The sequence below is a fragment of the Oncorhynchus mykiss genome, chromosome 3, assembly GCF_057628025.1.
Source record: "Oncorhynchus mykiss isolate SJ-2025 chromosome 3, ASM5762802v1, whole genome shotgun sequence".
In the NCBI taxonomy this organism is placed as follows: domain Eukaryota; kingdom Metazoa; phylum Chordata; class Actinopteri; order Salmoniformes; family Salmonidae; genus Oncorhynchus; species Oncorhynchus mykiss.
Window position 1 is genome coordinate 73,608,127 of NC_143024.1, and position 16,110 is coordinate 73,624,236.

At 38.7% G+C, this 16,110-nt stretch overlaps 1 protein-coding gene across 16 annotated transcripts in view; it reads left to right on the plus strand.

Annotated features, from left to right (window-relative positions):
* LOC110520324 (nck-associated protein 1) overlaps positions 1 to 16,110 on the plus strand; it is a 58,991-nt gene that overhangs the window by 3,727 nt on the left and 39,154 nt on the right. For 4 of the 16 annotated variants that reach the window (XM_036974831.2, XM_090230088.1, XM_036974828.2 and 1 more), the window contains exons 2-6: positions 6,012 to 6,029; positions 7,235 to 7,345; positions 12,507 to 12,599; positions 14,003 to 14,059; positions 15,902 to 16,044. In XM_036974831.2, coding sequence (XP_036830726.1) covers positions 6,012 to 6,029; positions 7,235 to 7,345; positions 12,507 to 12,599; positions 14,003 to 14,059; positions 15,902 to 16,044 — 422 coding nt within the window. The remainder of the gene's footprint in view (positions 1 to 6,011; positions 6,030 to 7,234; positions 7,346 to 12,506; positions 12,600 to 14,002; positions 14,060 to 15,901; positions 16,045 to 16,110) is intronic. The other 12 variants (XM_036974832.2, XM_090230090.1, XM_021597564.3 and 9 more) reach the window with 5 other exon arrangements.

The window sequence follows — 16,110 nt, forward strand, 5'->3', positions numbered from 1 at the left end:
ATAGAGATCTATTGTATTTTGTTCATATCCACTCGGCAAGTAACGTGAATCTGAAGATTCAGTGGCCAACAATATGGGATTGTGTACCAAGAAGAGCCTATAGTTAAGCATTAACATTGTTGACAGCAAAACAATGAGACCCCTGCTATGACAGCTCTCTGCAAGTTGGACACTACTGTCTGGGCCAGCAGTATTGCTTTTTATATTGATGTAACTTACACAACCGCCTGATTCCCATGATAATATTTCTGATAATATTTCTGTCACGATAATGTTTATGTAGTGTATCAGTGTCACCGAGTGCAATATTTGTTTTAAAAGTGAGTAACCGGTATAATACTTTACGGTGTAGTTATAGTACATTGTAAGACTTGTCATAAGCATGTATGACCCCCTTATAATGCAATGTAGCGTTTAAAAAAAGTATTTGTTGGTTTCCAGAATGATCAAAAATAACCTTGTTTGTGGAGAGGAGAGCTTCTTATGACGTCATATAATTGAAAGGGAAATCTAAACCGGAAGCAGCCCAGAGCCCCTCCTCAGAACCCTCCTAGTCTTTACAGAGACAACAGGAAGCCCACTCTTATGTAGGATGTTCTTATGCAGGACTTGTCAGTAGAGAGGAGATATATATCAGGGAAGATGGTACTGTACTGAAGGCCTACTGTATCTAGCAACTCAGCCTGAGAAGAATTACATTAAACTATGCACCCAACACCAATATAGTGGAAGTTTAACTGGCAGTATGGACCCCACTGTATGGTAGGTACATTATTAGAACAGAATAGCAATACACAGTTTAATCCCAATGGGAAATACTGTACTTACAGAGACACAGTCACAAAAACAGCAATCAATGTAGTAAAAAGAGATAGCAGTTCAGCAGAAAAAACATAAATCATCCATCCATATGTCAATAATCAGTTCAACAGTTCATTAGTACACTGATGTAGTGGATGATAAAGGAATTCAGTTAGCTCCTTTGTATTGTGTGTTTCAGTCCAGATAGACAAGAGTCCTGTCATAGACAAGAGACTGACTGAGAGTGCAGGGAGGGAGGGTCTCTACTATGCGGTCAGAGGGAGGGTCTCCTATGAGGAAACAGCCTTGACCTCAGTCTGTTACTCACTCTCCAATGACCCTGTTAGCATTGGGAAAGCACTTGTGAAGCACTGTTACAACTGGAGAATCACAGTTAGCACTGTATTAGCACTGGGAAAGAAATGTTCGCCCTGGGGACGTCAGTACACTGTCAGTCCTGGAAAAATCACCTGGTACCGATAACCTGGATGATGAATCGCTGAAGTTGGTAGCGGAATACATTGTGACTCCTGTTTGCCACATGTTCAATTTAAGCCTAAACAACGGTGTGTCAGGGAGGTAAAGGTAATTCCGCTACCCAAGAATAGCATAGCACCCTTTAGTGGTTCAAACAGACAACCAATCAGCCTGTTTCAAGTGCTTTTAAAAAAAAATGTGTTTGATCAAATGCAACATTATTTGACAGAAAATTAACAACAGACTTTCAGCATGCTTATAGGGAAGGGCACTCAACATGCTCGGCATTGACACAAATTACTGATGCTTGGCTGAAAGACATAGGTAGTAAGAAGATTGTGGGAGCTGTTCTGTTAGACTTCAGTGCAGCTTTAGATGTCATTGATCATAACCTATTGCTGAAAAAATGTAGATTTGCATCCTCTGCCTTATTATGGATTGAGAGTTACCTATCTAATAGAACACAGAGGGTTTTCGTTAATGGAATGTTCTCATGTACATTCAGTTGAGTGTGGTGTACCGCTGGGCAGCCGGGTAGGGCCATATCTGTTTTCACCTTTTAAAATGTTTAATTTTTTTGTACCTTTATTCTTAACTAGGCAAGTCAGTTAAGAACAAATTCTTATTTTCAATGACGGCCTAGGAACAGTGGGTTAACTGCCTTGTTCAGGGGCAGAACGACAGATTTTCACCTTGTCAGCTCGGGGATTCGATCTTGCAACCTTACGGTTACTTGTCCAACGCTCCAACCACTAGGCTACCTGACCTTCCACTGCCCTTGAATAACGCCTGTGTGTCTACATATGCTGACAGCTCAACAGTATACACGTCGGCTGCAGCAGTAAAATAAATAATTGACACCCTTAGCGTAGATCTCCAGTCAGTTTTAGAGTGGGTAACTAGCAATAGGCTGGTGCTAAGTATCTTTAAAATATTATTGAATAAAAAATAAAAATAAATCTATAATTAAATAATGTGGTGATTTAAGCAAGTTGAGGAGACTAAACTGCTGGGTGTAACCCTAGATAGCAAGCTATCATAGTCAAAACATATAGACTCAATGGTTGCTAAAATGAGAAGAGGTCTGTCGATTGTCGTGACTTGACTTTAACATTAATCTGAAGACTGTTATTTATCTTAATTGTTACCCGATTTTCAATTAATCATGTAACAATTAACTCATTAGGATCTGGGCCACCACGAGAGCAGTTCTTTAAACAGTTACCATTTCCCAAATTAAACGCTAAAAGGTCTTTACCAATTATGTCTATAAACAGTCAACTTATTAATCATAACTCAATATCACATGACTGGAGACTTAATACGCTGAAAACAGGTCCCTAACAGAATGACAACAACATGGATGCTTATTAAAGGAGAGATGGAGACGGGGTCTGATTGAAGTTATTCATTGCAAACTTGACCTGACCTATTTGGATTCTTGTGGACAGCCATGATAGGGCATTGCTCTGCCTTCTTGACATCTGAGTTGACCAGACCGGTCCTACAGCCTTACTTTTGTTACACCTGGACTACTGCCCAGCTGTGTGGTTATGTGTGGCAAAGAGAGACATAGGTCAATTGTAGTTGGTCCAGAACAAAGCAGGACGTATCACACTTACATGTACACGGAGGACAAGTGTCAGGAACATGCATGTCAGTCTCTACTGGCTCAAAGTTGAGGAGAGATTGACTGCATCACTTTTGGTCTTTGTGCAAGGTGTTGAATGTACCAAATTGTCTGTTCAAGCAGTTGGCACACAGTTTGGACACTCATCAGTACAACAAAATACATGCAACCCGAGGTCTCTTCACAGTCAAGGTCCCCAGGTCCAGAACAAAGGCTGGGAAGCACATATTTCCGTGTCATATCGCCAATTGGCAACCCATTCCTTATGGGATTAATTGACACATAAACAAACATTACAATAATTCACTATGGTAATTCAATTATAATTCTTCTTCCGGTATTCTCTGCATTGTGCATCACATAATGAGTGAAAAAATAACAATCATTGGATTGTAGTATTAAATATCGCCATGACTACATGGAACTCTGCCACCCCAGGTAACTCAAGCTAGCAATAAAACCAGATTTAAAATACAGATAAAATAACACCTTACTGCACAAAGGGGACTGTGAAGACACACAGCCATTTTATATATATATATTGTAATGTGCACTGTATTATGTATTAGACCTAGATATTGTGTGCATGTACTGATATGTAGGCTATGTGTGATGTTGTAAATTGATGTATTTACGTCCTTGACTAACAGTGTTCTGTACTACGTATCATGTCATGTTTTATGTGGACCCCAGGAAGAGTAACTGCTCCTTTTGCAGCGGCTAATGGGGATCCTAAGTGCTGCTCATTAAATTAAATTAGACCAACTTACCTTTAACTAGGGTCTCAGACCATGGTTGTGTTGGATGAAGTAGAGAAATATATTTTCTGTTTACTCCTTTTGATTTAGCACATTTTTAATAAAAATACAGTATTTACAACAAAGTGAATTTTGTCATTTTACTGTTAGACATTTTTTTTTTATTGCAATGTATATTGCAATGTATCTGGGAAATTAACAGTACAGTGAGTAAAATGTGTTGCCTTATACTTTACGGGTTGTGTGCATGAAATGTATTAGCCCATATTCTTTTTAAGTTAATTGGTAGATGGTTCATTGGATTGTAGGTTCCTTGGGTTTACATGCATGTGTCTGTTCCTACTTGTACTAATCAAAGACTACCTTACAGTGAGCTCCAATAGTATTGCGACAATGACACATTTGTTGTTGTTTTTCTGTGTCTGTAAATTTCTCACTAATCATTATTCACGATTCATTCAGGACTATCCGTAATCATGGTAGCATCCACATTAATGTAGAAGTGTTTAGAAACATATTCTGTTCTTATTTACAATAAAAGTGACTCCTAAATGACACAATACATTATTTACCATTAATTTCTATTGGGCATAAAATAATCTGAAACATAACCAAAACAAGCAGCAAATACATCCAACAAGTTGTAGCGTCATAAGCTTGATGTAATCATTGCGTGCTAGGATTATGGGACTAAATACTAAACTTTTGACTACTTTAATACACATACAGTGCATTCGGAAAGGATTCAGACCCCTTCCCCTTTTCCACATTTTTTTACATTACAGCCTTATTCTGAAATGAATAAAATTAAATAAATCTCATCGATCTACACACAATACTCCATAATGACAAAGTGAAAACAGGTTTTTAGAAATGTTAACACATTTCTAAAAAATAACAAACATAAATACCTTATTAGAATAAGGCTGTAACATAATAAAATGTGGAAAAAGTCAAGGGGTCTGAATACTTTCCGAATCCACTGTATAAGTGAATTTGTCCCAATACTTTTGGTCCCCTAAAATGAGGGGTCTATGTAGAAAAAGTGCTGTAATTTCTAAGCGCTTCACCCAAAATGGATTTATACTGAACAAAAATATAAACGCAACATGCAACATTTTCAGCAATTTGACTGAGTTGTAGTTCATATAACGAAATCAGTCAATTGAAATACATTTATTAGGCCCTAATTTACAGATTTCACATGACTGGGCAGGAGCGCAGCCATGGGTGGGCCAGGGAGGGCATAAGCACACCCACTTGGGAGCCAGGCCCACCCACTGTGGAGCCAGGCCCAGCCAATTAGAATGAGTTTTTCCCCACAATAGGGCTTTATTACAAACAGAAATGCTCCTCACTTTTATCAGCTGTCTGGGTGGCTGGACATTCCCGCAGGTGAAGAAGCTAGATTTTGAGGTTCTGGGCTGGTGTGATTACACGTGGTCTGCGGTTATGAGGCCGGTTGGACTCACTGCCAAATTCTCTAAAACGACGTTGGATGCGGCTTATGGTAGTGAGATTAACATTATATTATCTGGCAACAGCTCTGGTGGACATTCCTGCAGTCAGCATGCCAATTGCACGTTCCCTCAACATTTGAGACATCAGTGGCCTTTTATTGTCCCCAGTACAAGGTGTACCTGTGTAATGATCATGCTGTTTAATCAGCTTCTTGATATGCCACACCTTGAAATGCCACACACCTGATATGACACACCTCAGGTGGATGGATTATATTGGCAAAGGAGAAATGCTCACTATCAGGGACGTTAACAAATTTGTGCACAACATTTGAGAGAAATAAGCTTTCTGTGCATATGGAACATTTCTGGGATTTTTTTATTCCAGCTCATGAAACATGGGACCAACACTTTACATGTTGCGTTTGTATTTTTGTTCAGTATAAATACCCTCAAATTAAAGCAGACTGTTTGCAATTTAACCTCAGAGCCAAATCAAAATGAAATTGTCACTGTCACAATATTTTTGGAGCTCTGTATATCCTTTCTTAAACTTAAAGCCTTGATACTCTACAGTCTACAGTGTTACTACTCTAGGAGGAGTGTCTCCACCATAGGCTGAGCTAGTTGTTGAACAATGCTTTTACAAGCAGCACATTAATTATTGTGCACAGTGTATGAAGCCAAACTATTCCTCAACAAACTATCCTGGAAGTAAAACCTAAAGCCTTTTTCATGTAGATGCATGGTTCTATGTTTTAAACATGACTCTACCTGTGTTTACCTGACTTTACCTGTGTTTACCTGACTTTACCTGTGTTTACCTGACTTTACCCGTGTTTACCTGTGTGGTTTTCTCTCTTTCTATCACAATGCTTCCCTCAGCAAGGACAAGTTTGGAAGGTTTGCTCAGCTCTTCCCTAAATCTCTCCCTCTCCCTCTACCCTTCCTTGCTTTCCTACCAGTATCATGTCCCAGAATTACTTGTATGCTTTTCAGTACTAACAACGTTCACAATTCAACAAACAGGCCCATCCCAAATTTCAATTGAATCTCTCTGATTATTTCACTAGGTCAAAATAGATATCATATTTGCTAGTGTGAATTTTTTTCCAGTTGATTTCTTACATGATATCTAACAGTTGCAGACTATCTAGCTTGTTATGAAAAGCAGTGAGCAGCTATAGCCTAACAATTAGATCAGAATACATTATTTTGGTTTGTGAGCATCAAATTGAACAGTTTCACAGTTCCAGGACATGTGCACCACAAAAACAAAAATAATGTATCTTTAGGGATTGACGAGGCAATGGGAAGACATAGGGCCTAGTTGAATTCAGACACTTCATTTTGCAATTCAACACAGCTCTGCTCTCCTCTGCAAAATGAAAGTATTCCCTGCATGGATCCATGGCATCATATCACTAATCTTAAATCCAGTCTTGATCATATTGGGATTTGAACATTTATAACTGTTCTCATACTTCTATCAAGCTCATATTATTTCTTTACATGTCTGTCAGCTGTACTGTGTTCATTTGAGTGTATTGCGAACCTCAACTCTTACGTGTTATAGACTCAATACTAAAACATTGCTATTCCTGTTTTGTCAGGCTGAAGTGCATGCCCAGTGTCATATACCATACACCACCCTACCTCAAACATACATCTGCAAACTATTTGTTGCTTCTAACATCTAAAATGTAACAAACACACAGTTCAACTATCTTCTCTCCCAGTAGAAGTATGCCTATGCACTGCTTTCTCACTAACTGCTCTCCAACCTCCCATATACCACTCTGTCAGTAGAAATGTATTCTCTCTCTTTCTCTCTCTCTCTCTCTCTCTCTCTCTCTCTCTCTCTCTCTCTCTCTCTCTCTCTCTCTCTCTGTGTCTCTATCTCTGTGTCTCGCTCGCTCTCTCGCTTGCTCTCTCTCACACAGTCTCTCTCAATGTATTTTCAAGTCGTGACCGAAATACCACTTTCTTAATTTGACTTATCATCCTATCACTTCTTATCTGCCAATGTTTTGTTGTTGATATGTTGTTAGTATTATTGTTGATGCATCTTTAGCATTTGTCTGTGTTTTTGGCCCTCTTCATTATAGGCTTGTGGTGACCCCAAAGCAAAACCATCCTATCTAATAGACAAGAACCTGGAGTCCGCTGTCAAGTTCATTGTCAGAAAATTCCCAGCAGTTGAAACACGCAACAACAATGTAAGTCTGTCTTTTGCATGTATATTACATATATATTACATTCTATTTAAGCTAATTTTAAGCCTTTGTATCTATACTATATGTAGTCCTTTCTCTATTTGAACTACTAGGTCTGTACAATAAATGTTGTGTTTTGTCATATTTATTTTTTATTTTTTATTTTTTGGATCAAATAGGAATTGTAAATTAAATTGTATCTGAGATTCATCATCCTATCTTTTCATTATTGGTGTACCACCCACATGTACATTTCCATAAATGTTATGTTATGTATGCTAATTCTATCTTTATAGCTAAACATTTTCAGTACAACTAATATATTCTCACCATGTTTGTCTTTTCAAGTAATTTTTCTCCCCAATGCTCAGCTGTCACCGTTGGCTGGCTTTATATTTTGTTAGAAATGTTAAATTGCTTCTTTGGTGTAGCTGTGATGTGTTTTGCTATGTTGTTGTACTTTTTGCTGCAGTGTTTTATGTTTTACTGTCTGTGTTTTTCTTTTGCATGCTAAACTTCTTGGCTTTTTTCTGGAATATTCTTTTGGTAAGTTGAAGCTCCTCATAGTTCCTTTTTTTTCTACTGAGTGGCCGCAGATTCGACTTTTCTGGACTTTATTTCTCAACAGCTAAATGTCCCGACGCTTCTGAGCATGTACAGGATCCTATCCTTCTCTGCTCTACTCCTAGAGAACAGGCTAGTCTTGCGAAATGGTGCTCTTTTAATAAAGTTTGATCAAAGTTTAATCAATGTCTGCAAAAACACGATGATAGCATTCTACATAACAAAACTGACTATAATAGTATAACATTACTGTAAGACAAAAACAACAAGGTCATTTCTTATGAGATTTTAGGATGATTGAGCAAATGGTTGCATTTTTCTCTCATGTGACCAAAACTCAACAGGACGCGCCACTAAGCAAAATATGTGTTTTGATTGAAACTAAACACAGGTAGGCAATGCTACAGTGTGTTAACACCATCTGCTATAAAATTTGCTCACTGCATTCGGAAAGTATTCAGACCCTTTAACTTTTTCCACATTTTGTTAAGTTACAGCCTTATTCTAAAATTGATGAAATAGTTTTTTCCCTCCTCAATCTACACTTGGGGATGGGGAGTGTTGGTGCACAGATATTTTCAGGTCTTTCCAGAGATGTTCAATCAAGTTCAAGTCTGGGCTCTGGCTGTGCCACTCAAGGACATTCAGAGGCTTGTCCCGAATTCACTCCTGCATTGTCTTGGCTGTGCTTAGGGTGGTTGTCTTGTTGGAAGGTGAACATCCACCCCAGTCTGAGGTCCTGAGCGCTCTGGTGCAGGTTTTCATCAAGGATCTCTCTGGTCTTTGCTCCGTTTATCTTTCCCTCAATCCTGACTAGTCCCTGCCGCTGAAAAACATCCCCACAGCATGGTGCTGCCTCCACCATGCTGGTCTGGTTTCCTCCAGACTTGACAGTTGACATTCAGGCCAAAAAAATCAATCTTGGTTTCATGAGACCATAGAATCTTGTTTCTCATGGTCTGAGAGTCCTTTAGGTGCCTTTTGGCAAACTCCAAGGCTACATTCCAAACATATAAAAGACACACCCAATCCCCTCAGTCCTTAAATTAAGTGGACACTTCTGATGACATATCATGACGTCTGACGAGTATACACTTGCAGGGCGATGGAGGAAGGAATTTTAAATGGACCGCCCTTGCCTGGAAATTCGTCGCTCGTTCATCCCGCGATGATTGTGTTTTCAGACACCCTTAGCTTGTGGGTGCTTTATATGCGCTACAGTCAATTATGATTGCATGTCTACTTATATTAACTATATAATTAATAATATATGCCTACTGTATGATAGCTAGCAAATGTATTAGCTAACTAACGTTAGCCTGCCTAGCTGAAACATCTGAAGAAGAAAAATGTTTTATTTCTACAATTTCCAAAAGATAACCAAATAAAAACATCATTACGTTTATGAGACGTGTTTGTGCCGTCATGTGCATTAGTAGCACAATTTCAAAACTTTTACATTCGTTTTTACTTACACTTGTATGTTGACTTATCCATAGTGACGTTGAAGTTTAACATTTCGGCTGACTTTTCTTAGCGAATGTACAATCATTGCAAATTGAATTATGGGGCGTTTCAGGCCCTGAAGTGAACATAATTGTACATTCGCAAACTAGATCAAAAACGAGGGCTGAGGGGCTTACGTTGCAAACTCCCCTTGTTTGGCTAATCATTTGGACCGATGTCCAAGATGGTGACGGGGAGTCCCCCAAGGGCATAAGGCGAGGCTAAGTGGACGAGGGTGTCTTTTTATGAGTTTGAAATGCTGCCAAATTGGGCTGTCATGTGCCTTTTACTGAGGAGTGGCTTCCGTCTGCAGAGATGGTTGTCCTTCCACAGAAGAACTCTAGAGCTCTGTCAGAGTGACCATCGGGTTTTTGGTCACCTCGCTGACCGATGCCCTTCTCCCCCGATTGCTCAGTTTGGCATTGTTCGGAAAAGGCATTGTTTGTCACCAAACTGTTCCTGGATGGTTGGGAGAAGTTGCTCTCGGAGGATGTGTTGGTACCATTCTTTATTCATGGCTGTGTTCTTAGGCAAAATTGTGAGTGAGCCCACTCCCTTGGCTGAGAAGCAACCCCACACATGAATGGTCTCAGGATGCTTTTGTTAAGTTACAGCTTAATTTGAAAATTGATTAAATTACTTTTCTCCCTCATCAACCTACACACAATACCCCATAATGACAAAGCGAAAACCGGTTAAGAAATGTTTGCAAATTGCATGACACAGGACTGATGGTAGCGCTCACATTGTCTTCTCCGGACAAGCTTTTTTCCGGATGCCCCAAACAATCGGAAAGGGGATTCATCAGAGAAAATTACTTTACCCCAGTCCTCAGCAGTCCAATCCCTGTACCTTTTGCAGAATATCAGTCTGTCCCTGATGTTTTTCCTGGAGAGAAGTGGCATCTTTGCTGCCCTTCTTGACACCCGGTCATCCTCCAAAAGTCTTCGCCTTACTGTGCGTGTAGATGCACTCACACCTGCCTGCTGCCATTCCTGAGCAAGCTCTGTACGGGTGGTACCCCAATCCCGCAGCTGAATCAACTTTAGAAGACGGTCCTGGTGCTTGCTGGACTTTCTTGGGCGCCCTGAAGCCTTCTTCACAACAATTGAACCGCTCTCCTTGAAGTTCTTGATGATCCGATAAATGGTTGATTTAGGTACAATCTTACTGGCAGCAATATCCTTGCCTGTGAAGCCCTTTTTGTGCAAAGCAATGATGATGGCACATGTTTCCTTGCAGGTAACCGTGGTTGACAGAGGAAGAACAATGATTCCAAGCGCCACCCTCCTTTTGAAGCTTCCAGTCTGTTATTCGAACTCAATCAGCATGACAGAGTGATCTCCAGCCTTGTCCTCGTCAACACTCACACCTGTGTTAACGAGAGATTCACTGACATGATGTCAGCTGGTCCTTTTGTGGCAGGGCTGAAATACAGTGGAAATGTTTTTGGGGGATTCAGTTCATTTGCATGGCAAAAAGGGACTTTGCAATTAATTGCAATTCATCTGATCACTCTTCATAACATTCTGGAGTATATGCAAATTGCCATCATACAAACTGAGGCAGCAGACTTTGTGAAAATTAATATTTGTGTCATTCTCAAAACTTTTGGCCAGGTCTGTATATAGTCAGGTGTGTGCCTTTCCAAATCATGTCCAATCAATTGAATTTACCACAGGGGGACTCCAATCAAGTTGTAGAAACATCTCAAGGATGGAAACAGGATACACCTGAGCTCAATTTCGAGTCGCATAGCAAAGGGTCTGAATACTTTTTTAAATAAGGTATTTCTTATAAGTTATTTCTGTTTTTTGCAATACATTTGCAAACATTTCTTAACCTAATTTCGCTTTGTCATTATGGGGTATTGTGTGTAGGGAGAAAAGTAATTTAATCAATTTTCGAATTAAGCTGTAACTTAACACATTGTGGAAAAAAAGTCAAGGAGTAGGAATACTTTCCGAATGCACTGTAATTCAAAACAACACAACACTGTTCTGCTTCTAAACAACGCTATACCTCAAGAAGATCTAAGTGCATAACTTGCATTGGTATTCAGATGCTGCGTGGATGTTTCACCGGTAAAACTTGAATGAATTATCATTCATAATTGACAGTAGACATGTGAAAGGAGGTTGTCTACGAGTAGAGCAGAGACTGAGTGTAAAGTAGAGAATCCCGCACATGCGCAGAAGCTTAGGACTTTTAGCTGTCGGGAAGAAGGGTCCATTAAAGTCAGATCCGCAGCCTATGACTTTTTTCTATGTTTTGCATGTTCTCTTATTTTCTATGTAGTAGATTCTTGTTTAAGTAATATTGCTAATGATTCATGTTTTTATCATCTTTCACACCTCAAGATCGTTCAAGTTTTTCTATACTGCTAGGTAACAGTTAACTGTTAGGTAAAATTTTGTTAGGTTTTTGTTTGAAAAGTAGAATAAGTAACATTTATGTTGTAGGGAAAGAGACCAGGGCTGTCTAACAAATGGCACCCTATTCTCAATATAGTGCAGTACTTTTAACCAGAGCCCTATTGGCCCTGGTCAAAAGAAGCACTCTACATAAGGAATAGGGAATATGAATAGGGTGCCAATTGGGATGCACACCAAAGATAACAATCCAGCCAACATGACTTCACATTTGGTTTGTGAGAGGCTATCATTGGCTAAATAAAGGCCCCATTGTGACAGTGCTAAAATGCAGAGATGTTATCAAGCGCAACATTAGTATTTTGGAATAATAAAGTTGTTTTTTGCTTAGAGCGCTACGTTTTTGAGTTGTCAAAATGTCACCCTGACCCGTTGTGTGATATCCTTGGTAGTATTTCTCAGGATATCAAGGGATGTTAACAGATTGAGACCACTTACACTATCCAGAGAAAACATGCACTACCAAGCACAGATGGCAATGGGAACAAATTCATGATGAAGTATAAGATGTTACCACCATACTACCAGATTCCATCAGCCTATTTTACTGTGCTCATCATTCATTATCCATACCATTAAGCTTTGTGTGTCCTGTAAAGTTGAACTTGAATATAAAAACAAAATGTTTCAGTTTACAACCATGTTTTTCTTTACTTCTACAGCAACAGCTTGCACAACTACAAAAAGAGAAGTCTGAAATCCTTAAGAATTTAGCGTTGTATTACTTCACATTCGTAGATGTGATGGAATTTAAGGTATGTGCAACTAAGCATCATTCAATGTAGTGAAAAAAGAGTATCTTATATCTTAACATTAAAAACCAAAGTCTATCAGAATTCCAGTCATTCCAATAAATGTTATATCACTTGATCTTCAAGAATAGGACCTGGAAATATGGAAGTATAGATTAGCCAAATTGTTTTACCTGAGCATAACCCCACAACTAAGGACTTATTGGCCAGCCCTACACTGTTGTTTATGATTTTTGTTGTCATGGAGGACTGATTGGGCTCATTGATTCGAGTTGAAAAATAAATGCTACGCTCATGGAATGTTTAAAGGGCAAATCCACAGAGGAAACTATAGCAAAACGGTCTCCCTATCTCTGTTTTGGTGAAAAGCTGAGGGATGGGCCTGGAGAAATAAACCACTCTCAGATTAATAGACATAGCTATGGATGCAAGGACTGATCATCCATGATATCAAAATTGTTTTAACCATGTTATGAGACTATACAGTGTTTGTTTACATTTTGGGTTCTCATGTAGTGTGACAGTTGAACTAAACTCATGAGGCATTTATAAGTTATATTCTTCAAGAATCAATGGATGTATAGATGTATATTTATACGTCCAAAAATGGATGTAGCAACTACAGATTGCCCCTTTTAAGTCTATCAAAAGTGTGTGAGTTTTAGCATGTGTCCATTAGACCTATGGATTTTGTTTGTTTGTTAGCAGCATGAATTAGATTGAGCAATAAAAGCCACTGGTTTCAAAAACAATGATTTATAGGCAGCTTGAACTTGTTGAATTCAACCATTATTATTAAAATTAGAAATGTGAACAGCGATCCACAACAACCACAATTCGTAAGGCGCAAATAGCTAAATGAGAGAGCAGCAGTGTGATTCACATCAATGTAGATATCAATAATAAGTGATATCCGTATCGCCATAGACTACACCACTGCTGTCATCCTTACCTCCAAGCGTTTATTCAATTTGGATCATCTTTGGATGCCGACAGCAGTCGCACCATTGGAAGACGTGTTGGACTGTAGCCTACAAAAGCCCATTCCTGCTCTTTTCCCGCGATCCAACTACACATTTGGTGTGTCATCATAGTGGTCTCTGATTTATGGTCAGACTCACTCAGGTGGAACAAACTTGCCTTTTTTCAATGCTGATTTGAATGTCATTGAGCAAACATTCTTTCTCAATTTAAAAGTAATCCTCAGAAGTAATCATCTAGTTTTTCAAAAGTATCTGTAATCTGATTAGAATATTTTAGCTGGTAACGTTACAGATTACAGTTACGTTACTCCTCAACCCTGATTGTACATGTATAATGATAATCCATCACAAATAATAGTTACTTATCATCAAGTTACTATACTGTGAAATGTACATCCGTCTAATATCTTTCTCTCCTTCCAGGACCATGTCTGTGAGCTACTGAACACTATCGATGCTTGCCAAGTCTTCTTTGATATTGTAAGTTAAAAGGCACATTGATCTGTACATAGCATAACAGGATGCTTTCTCAAATGTTTTCTCAAAGATTATATTTCATACACTGCCTTCAGAAAGTAGAATTAGTCCTTTTGGAAGTTTTTCTTGGTAAGCCATTTTCATTATTTTTGTCTCTGTTGTTTAGCACCCCTTCTTTCCTTTGTTTGCTTAAGCGGAGGCCCACCTGAACTCTTGCCTTCAGAAAGTATTCATACCCCTTGACCTATTCCACATGTTATTGTGTTACAGCCTGGATTCAAAATTGAGTATAATTCTCACCAATCTACACACAATACCCCATAATGACAAAGGGAAAACAACATGTTTTTTGAAATTTTAGCAAATGTATTGAAAATGAAATACAAAAATATCTAATTTAAGTATTCACACCCCTAAGTCAATACTTTGTAGAAGCATCTTTGGCCGTGATTACATCTTTGTCTTTCTGTGTAAGTCTCTTAAGAGCTTTCCACACTTGGATTGTGCAACATTTGCCCATTATTCTTTTCAAAATTCTTCAAGCTCTGTCAAATTGATTGCTGATCATTGCTAGACAACTATTTTCAGGTCTTGATATAGATTTTCAAGTAGATTTAAGTCAAAACTGTAACTCATCCACTCACGAACATTCACTGTTTTCTTGGTAAGCAACTCAGTGTAGATTTGGCCTTGTATTTTAGGTTATTGTCCTGCTGAAAGGTGAATTAATCTCCCAGTGTCTGATGGAAAGCAAACTGAACCAGGTTTTTCTCTGGGATTTTGCCTGTGCTTAGCTCCATTCCGTTTATTTTTTATCCTGAAAAACTCCCCAGTTCTTAACGATTACAAGCATACCCATAACATCATGCAGCCAACACAATGCTTGAAAATATGTAGAGTGGAACTCAGTAATGTGTTATTTTGGATTTGCCCCAAACATAACAGTTTGTGTTCTGGACAAAAAGTGAATTGCTTTGCCAAATTCTGTCAGTAATACTTTAGTGCCTTTTTGCAAACAGGATGCATGTTTTGGAATATTTGTATTCTGTAGAGGAATCTTTCTTTTCACTCTGTCAATTAGCTTAGTATTGTGGAGTAACTATAATGTTGTTGACCCATTCTCAGTTTTTTTTCCTATCATAGCCATTAAACTCTGGAACAGTTTTAAAGCCACCATTGGCCTTGTGGTGAAATCCCTGAGCGGTTTCCTTCCTCTCTGGCAACTGAGTTAGGAAGGATGCCTGCATCATTATAGTGACTGGGTGTATTAATACACCATACAAAGTGTAATTAATAGCTTCACCATGCTCTAAGGGATATTCAATGTCTGCTTTTTTTATTTTTACCCATCAACCAATAGGTGCCCTTCTTTGCGAGGCATTGGAAAACCTACCTGGTCTTTCTGGTTGAATCTGTGTTTGAAATTCACTGCTCGACTGAGGGACTTTACAGATAATTGAATGTGTAGGGCACAGAGATGAGGTAGTCATGTTAAACACTATAATTGCACACAGAGTCCATGCAACTTATTATGCAACTTTTTTAAAGCACATTTTTTACTCCTGAACTTTAGGCTTGCCATAACAAAGAGGTTGAAATCTTATTGACTCAAACATTTCTAAAAACATAATTCCCCTTTGACATTATGGGCTATTGTGTGTAGGCCAGTGACAAAAATATCTACAGTTAATCCATTTTTAATTCAGGTGTAACACAACAAAATGTGGAAAAAGTAAAGGTGTGTGAATACTTTCTGAAGGCATTGTAGATTGAAATGTTTTTAGGTTCAGATTTAATAGTTTGGATGTAGATTCTATTTTTGTTCCCATATCTCTTTTTTTACAGACTGTAAACTTTGACCTGACCAAGAACTACCTTGACTTAGTAGTGACCTACACTAACCTAATGATGCTATTGTCTCGGATTGAAGAGAGGAAAGCTATCATTGGCCTCTACAACTACGCCCATGAAATGACACATGGATCAAGGTATGTAGGGTGGTGTCTCTTCCTGTCTATGTCCTTTCTCTGGCTCATCTCTGAAATGTTCGATCT